This window comes from Wasmannia auropunctata, unplaced genomic scaffold (genome assembly GCF_000956235.1).
Source record: "Wasmannia auropunctata unplaced genomic scaffold, wasmannia.A_1.0 LD335989.1, whole genome shotgun sequence".
Lineage (NCBI taxonomy): Eukaryota > Metazoa > Arthropoda > Insecta > Hymenoptera > Formicidae > Wasmannia > Wasmannia auropunctata.
Genome location: NW_012026901.1, coordinates 307,074 through 314,051, shown reverse-complemented (window position 1 = coordinate 314,051; position 6,978 = coordinate 307,074). Strand labels below are relative to the sequence as shown.

Sequence of the window (6,978 nt, the reverse complement as noted above, 5' to 3'; positions counted from 1 at the left end):
TGGCAATTCCTTAACGAAAATGTCAAGGCATCTACAGTAAAATGATCAAGGAACTGTGTTTTATAGTTAATACATAAGCATAATGTGATTCCGGATACATTTTTTTAATGTTTATTTAAATAATTTATTTTTTCCTCACATTCTTAATTTATTACGTTTTACATACAAAAATAAAACCGAATCAAAAAGTAGATATTTGTAAAGTAATTATAAAATTAGATAAAAATATTTTTTTTAATTGGAATATTCTGTATTATAAATATTTTATTTCGTTTTATTTTTCTCTTTTTTACAGCATTATTATTATTATTTTTTAAATACAGATAAAATAAAATTTTCAATACGCTTGCGTAAGAATAACATGGAAGCTGATTATTTAACAAATGATTAATTACGTCGATTCGTCAATACTTTCTAACGAAGTAGGCTAATCATCACTTAGTCACACATAAGCTACCCAATATATCAAAATACTGTTAAGAGAGTACAACATTCAACCAGTCGACAAGGAAAACACATCAGTGCGACAATCAAAGGATCGAGGCAGAAATCAGTTTGATCGAGATGCAATGCGGTCCATTAAACCTTACGAAAATTCGCCGATCATTCGCTCTTTATCCTTTAAAAGCCTTCATGTTTCTCCCGATGATAATGTCGAGTGTTTGGAGATGTACGAGTGCGATTTGAGCCGTATCTCGAGGGAAAGAGAAAAAAAAATGGAAAAGAAGAAAAGAAAACAGGAAGAAGGCGAAAGGCCAACGGACCTGTAAAAATCCGCGAGGCGTGTGGAACTGACGTACAAATCCATTTGCATAAATCATCGTGATCATTTTTATGAAGTTGTCTCTAACTCGAATGCTCGTTGAAGGATGAGCGTTTTTCTCTAAGGAATGTCCGGCTGGACAATGGACGGCGCGGCGGCGAGAACGACGTCCGCACGTTAAGTCTCCTATTCCAGAGATTTCGGGGAGCAGTACTGAAAGAATGAGCGAGCGAGTGCGAGAGAGGTCGGTGGAGTAAATTAAAAAATCTAGTTCTGCCAATGCCACCGGATTGCGACACGCGCGAAGGAAGATCGTCTTGGGGGGAGGAAGACTCCGGAGTATAAAAGATCGAAATGTCTCCGAGCAGATGCTCAACTCATCGCCCTGACATCACACGGCTAACATGAAGCTCCTCCTGTTCAAGTTTCTGGTAAGAAACCGCCTCACTTCCGTCTCTCTCCTCATCCCCAAAATTACGATCGCAGATGTCTAGTTTCACGAAGTGACTTTACGACTTCGCGGCTTCTTAACTAGTTTCAAGTTATAACTCAAGTTTCTTTCTTCCCTCTGCAAAATTTCATTAAAAAGTTTAAGAGAAATCTGTTTTATATAATCTCAATTTTTATAAATTAAGATTATATAAACCCTAGTAAATCAGTTTAATGCAGATATTATAAAAAATGTAATTTAAAGGATAAAGGATAAAGTTGCTTTGTACGGAAGTATTGCATACATATTTCTAATTAATTATTTTAATTCTAAGCATTTGAAATATAGATAAAATCATTTATTATTTAATTATAAATGTTTTTGAATAAAATAGAAGCTTTTTAAATATAAGAAAGTGTTTAAATGTTCAACTTTGATAATGACTAATATCAAATAAATTTAATTAATTAATTAAAAATCATAATTTAATATAATAATAATTACTTGGTAGAAAATTTCTTTTTAGTAATATTAAATTTATATATTCTTAGTAATTTTAAATTCATTTTAAGAAATAAATATCTTAGGAAATACATAATTTTTTTTAAATAAAAAATAGTTTAAAAAAGAAATTTATTATGTACACTAAATTATAATCAGTTTTTACCACGAAAAAACAACTATTGTTATCAATTATTAATATCACGTTTGCATTTCGTGATCTTTCAAGACGTAGAAAAAGTTGTATTTAATCGCGGGGATAAATGTCGTCGACAACACGTAGAAATCTAAATTCGGATATTTTTGCATTCAGTCGTTCATTAAAATGCATGAATCCCGTATCAGTTTCGTAATATTTAAATTTAATCGCCGAGGTCGATTTAAAATTGCGTAACGAGGAGAATTCAATTCAGCTTGTCAGCGAGAATAATATAAATCAAATAATACAAGATAATATATGCAATAAAATATTCTCTGTATTTTCCAATAATTCTATAATTTTTTCTCATTCCTTTTTTCTAGGAATGCTACATGCCAAATGTTATATTTTCAGATCTGCTTCGCGGCAGCTCTAGCAGCGCCGGCCGATAAGCAGAAGAGGGACATTCTGCCGGGCGATCCACGCTACGTAACGGAGCACCATCAAGAGCAGAATCATCACGAGCACGAGAATGAGGTACAGATCTCGAAAGCCGCCGGCGGCTACGTAGGTTCTTACTTGGTTCCAGACAACACAGAGGACAACTCATTCCAGGTACAACCCCAATCATCCTATGGACTGCCCAGCCACATACCCGGCAAACCTTTGGGAACTGATCTCTTCGCGTCCAGTGATATTGACAAAACTCCCGCCTCCGTCCTCGTGCCATCCACCTCCTACGGAATACCCGATACCACTCAGGTGACCAAAAAGTTTGCCAAGATCGTTCAGTCGCGTTGCATTTATCTTAAATTCTTACGATTCTAATAGAAGAGCAGAAGTTATAAAATTATTTATTTCTCACAGTAAAACTATTACTTAATATTTATTAGTAAAGGTATGTATGTATGTGAAATTTATTATTTAATGAATCATTGCATTAAGTAACATTTTTTTTTCTATCTCGCAGATTCTTAACAACAACTTCATTGGATCCATCATTGACGACAAACAGTCCGCCCTTATCAAGGTACGTACATCAATCACATCTCATTTCTCCAATCACGTAACTTCTCACAAATTCATAAATTAACTTGCAGACTACTGCATTTTTTTCTCTTTCAATTAATACCTTTCAAAATGATCAGTATGTCTCGGTGATTTATCTTGTTTACTGGGCTGCTTGTTAAAGTGTAATCGATTATTCGTGAGAGAATATAATGTGTTTTGACAGTCGAGAGATGTTATAAACGATGGGGCCAACAAACGAGTGACTGTTAAATTTGATAAAATCTTTTTCCGCGTTTTTAAAAATTGGGAACAATATAAAATAAAATAAAGGATATTAATGTTCTCGTTATTTAAGGAGATAATAAAGTCATTTACACTTATTTTGTTATGCTTTGCAAGGAATAGGTAATATTGATTAATATTATAATTTAGCTAGAATTCATTTTAATTGGAAATTTAATTATTTTCTTATCTTATATTGATTAAAGACTACGGTCGACTTGAACACTGACTCTCAAGCACCGTCTGTCCAAGCGCCAATTACTTCTTATGACGTTAAGGTAGGCCATTACTTCAACGACAGTGTTATTTTAAATAGCTTAAAGTTGATCGATTAGGATAATAGCAAATAGAAAAGCATAAAGTATTATCGATAAAAATGGAATAATTATAATTATTATTCGCAATATTACTAAATTCAAAATATTTATTAATGTTGTCTTTATGGACCGCTACTTTCTACTTTCAGCACGAGGAACTCGTTAATATCCCACAAACTTCGTATGGAACTCCCGTGGTGAAGGTGCGATAACCGATATAATTAAAAATTTGACCTATTAACTGTGCATCTATCGTTTATTTATTTCTATCTTGCTTATTCGTTCGTGTTCTAATCTCGAATATTTAATCCAATACTAGACTCTGGCCTTTTGGCATTGTAACAGAATTTGCACTAATGCTCTCATTGCGCTCATTATTAATATATTTATCGTTAGTATTCTATACTTTTGTCATGTCATTTTTTTAACGCGCGCGCAAATATCGAAATCTCCACAGACGACCATTCAGGAACAGCCGAAATTAGACACCGTGCAAGTGAAGACCATTCCCGAGATCCATGACGTCCACGTGCAGCCAGCGGTCGTTCACAAGCACGTGGAAACTGCCATTCCGCAGAGCGTCTCTCTTCCGCAGCTGAAGGTGACGGCGGCTCATCTGCCCACCGAGACCCAAGGTGAGCAGTCGATCTACCGAGAATTTACGACCACCTTCGGTCGTGGCGCGCCCGTCGAAAAAATTTACGGCTTCTCTCCTAAATCTACATTATTAGACTTGTAAAAACAGGCGTGAATACCGTTTACGTCGAGTTACGTAAGATATATTCGGGAGTTTTTCGTGGCGGTTGAAACTCTTACCGTTCGAGGCCGGGTCGCACAGGAGTCACGTAGAAATATTCTAATCCTTGACTAATGGGCCGGGATGACATATGAAAACACTTGTCACTTGTCACTGATCTTAAGTGATTTGCTCGCCTTTCATCAAAGAATGCAAATGTATGCTCGGCGCATATGAATATTTATTATGTTATGTAATTGGAGACAGTTTCTTCATCTCAAGACATTTGTTCACTTTACGCTTGATTAAAAAGAAATCTAGATGTGTATTTCTTTAAATTCGATTCTCTAAACTCCGCCTCATACAGCGTGAAATGTCGGTGCACAATTTAAAAAATAAAAGTAAATTATTTAAAAAAAAATAGATAAATATACGCAAATGTATTTAATTAATAATTTATGTGGTAATTTCATTATTCGGTTTATTTCTAATTATTTTGTTTATTACTATTTAATTGTAATTTAAATGTAAATTTGATTTTTTAATGTTAGGAAAAAAATTAATGGCAGTTTAACTTCTTTTAATATTAAATGCTCTTAGAAAAGGAAATTAATTGTAACTCTAAAATTTTATAACTATAAAATTCTACATATAAAAATAGATTAAACCTAAATGCTCTGAAAATATTACCAAACGATATCTTTTCTGTTCCAGGTATCATTCATCATAGCGTGCCCTTCACTTCGGCTTTCAACACCTTCCCCAGCTACATCTCCTCGTACTCCTCATATAACCATCAGATACCCGTGAAAACTGTGGATCACCAAGTGCAAGTGAAAGTACCGCACCCGTACCAAGTACCGGTGACCAAGCACGTCCCCGTCCCCGTTCCCGTCCCACACACCGTCGAAATTCCCAAGCCCTACTACGTCCGCGTGCCCCAGCCTGTTCAGGTCACCGTGAATCGTCCGTACCCCGTGGAAGTGCCCCGTCCGGTGCCGTACCCCGTCCCCCATTACGTAAAAACCGGCGTTCCCGTTGCTCATCAGCACCACTTGACGGTGGACACCAAGGCTACTCCGGTCCAGACCTTCTACCACAACGCCCAGACGACGTTCCCGCACGTGATATCGTCGGACCGTGCATTCATACCGGAAATCGGTACCTTCGCCTCTGGTCCTCTGGAAGGCTTCCAGAACTTTTTCGAGAACTTCCCATCCATCCCCTCTCTGCCGTCCTTCCCGTCCTTCCCGTCTTTCCCGTCCTTCATACCGGGATTACCGGGAGGATCTGGTGAATCTCCCGCGGCACCTGCAGTGCATCTGTCCTCTTCGAGCAGCGACACGGTTACGGTTGACAATCCAGCGCTGAAGACCGAAATCATCAAGCCCGCCTTGCAGCCGATCACGCATCACATCAAGCAGACGCAGCAAGCGTACAAGCCCTCCACCGCGTGCGCCGGATGTACCGTCACCGCAGCCGGCTCCTCCAGCGCCAGCAGCAAGCAGGAATACGTGCAACCCACCGATGCCAACGGTGGTTACGTATACTAGGATGTTTATCTTGTAATATGAACGTTTTGAATATAGGCTACTGGAATTTCTTAGTAGAAATACATATTACGCCGAAGAATTATTCAACTTGATGACTTATCCCTGAAGTGTCGAATTGATCGGAAAGTTCGCTCGTGCCTTTTCCTTAATAACAGGTTATTTTGATATTTAACTCTTCAATATACAAGAGAAGAATGTTTGAAAACTTGCACTAGTTACTTTTCTGATGATACTCATATGATACTCAAATCATACTGATTAAATCAAAGCTATTGGAAAGATCTTCCTTCTTCTAGGCATCAACGAGGTACTATCAAAGACGACCTATTAAAGATGATTTATCTCTGATAAGTCGATTTATCTCGGATAAGTTTATCAAGTGGTTTCGATACATCTGAAAATAATTGAAGAATGTAGATATTATTGATTGCCGACATAAATATCTGACTAATTAGTCTATAATAAAATGTTAAATTTGTAAGATTATGCAGATTATTATTACACAAATTTCTTTTAAATAAGCCTATATTTTTTTTTAGCATAATAACATTATTAGCATAGATACATATTTCTTTGAAACTGCATTTTTTTATACTTATCATTCGTATAAGCGACTAATCACGGACGATAATAACGGAAATGAATATATAAATTTTTATAAGACAGTCGATTTTTAAGTACTTTGTTAGTGTTTTAGATAATTATTTGAAGAACACTTAAGCTATATTTTTTTATAACAGTACTTTATTTAAATTTATTAAAATCACATTTCTGTTTAATTCTTATAAGCTATTAGAAAACCACGTATCTAAGAATTAAATAGTTTCTAATTTTACTTAATATTTAAATAAATAAATTTTCCAAAATTTAAATTATATTTTTCCCCTTTTTCAGTTCTTATTACATAATTTTTAATATACATATACAGGGTGTCCCAGAAAGGTCGTATGTCCTTTCACTGGCAGATTCTAGAGAGCATTCTAAGACGAAAACTCTTATACGAAAATGTCGAGGCTACAATACTTTTCAAATTATAATCGATTAAAGTTATCCTATTACGGCGTCTGAAATTCGCGCGCTCAGGCATGGTACGTATGTACATACATTGCGCGCGCGATTGCGGGGTGCCCTTGTCCATTGACTCACATTTAAATATTGACATAATTGATGCGCTTATCGCAAAAATATCTAATTATCGAAATTGAGTTTCTTATTTAAAAACATTAATGATTTTATAAGTTAATAA

The 6,978-nt window shown here is 35.8% G+C and overlaps 1 protein-coding gene across 7 annotated transcripts; it reads left to right on the top strand.

The window, feature by feature from the left end:
- The first annotated feature begins 1,128 nt into the window (after positions 1 to 1,128).
- Positions 1,129 to 6,218, top strand: LOC105454023 (soluble scavenger receptor cysteine-rich domain-containing protein SSC5D-like). Of its 7 annotated transcripts, XM_011696343.1 has the most exons (8): positions 1,129 to 1,194; positions 2,248 to 2,370; positions 2,449 to 2,595; positions 2,804 to 2,863; positions 3,333 to 3,404; positions 3,593 to 3,646; positions 3,901 to 4,078; positions 4,894 to 6,218. In XM_011696343.1, the coding sequence occupies exons 1-8, from the start codon at positions 1,168 to 1,170 to the stop codon at positions 5,730 to 5,732; spliced, it is 1,500 nt and encodes a 499-aa protein (XP_011694645.1). In that variant the 5' UTR covers positions 1,129 to 1,167; the 3' UTR covers positions 5,733 to 6,218. The 7 variants fall into 7 exon arrangements, with proteins under 7 accessions (XP_011694645.1, XP_011694647.1, XP_011694642.1 ...); XM_011696345.1 differs by lacking the exon at positions 2,449 to 2,595 and having other exon boundaries at positions 2,248 to 2,448; XM_011696340.1 differs by having other exon boundaries at positions 2,248 to 2,595.
- The last annotated feature ends 760 nt before the right edge of the window (positions 6,219 to 6,978 follow it).

Excerpts from the sequence above, each read along its gene's own strand:
- LOC105454023 (XM_011696340.1), top strand. The coding sequence starts at position 1,168 with ATGAAGCTCCTCCTGTTCAAGTTTCTG. Across the intron at positions 2,864-3,332 it reads AACAGTCCGCCCTTATCAAG|ACTACGGTCGACTTGAACAC; the intron begins GTACGTACATCA and ends TATTGATTAAAG. Across the intron at positions 3,405-3,592 it reads TTACTTCTTATGACGTTAAG|CACGAGGAACTCGTTAATAT; the intron begins GTAGGCCATTAC and ends TTCTACTTTCAG.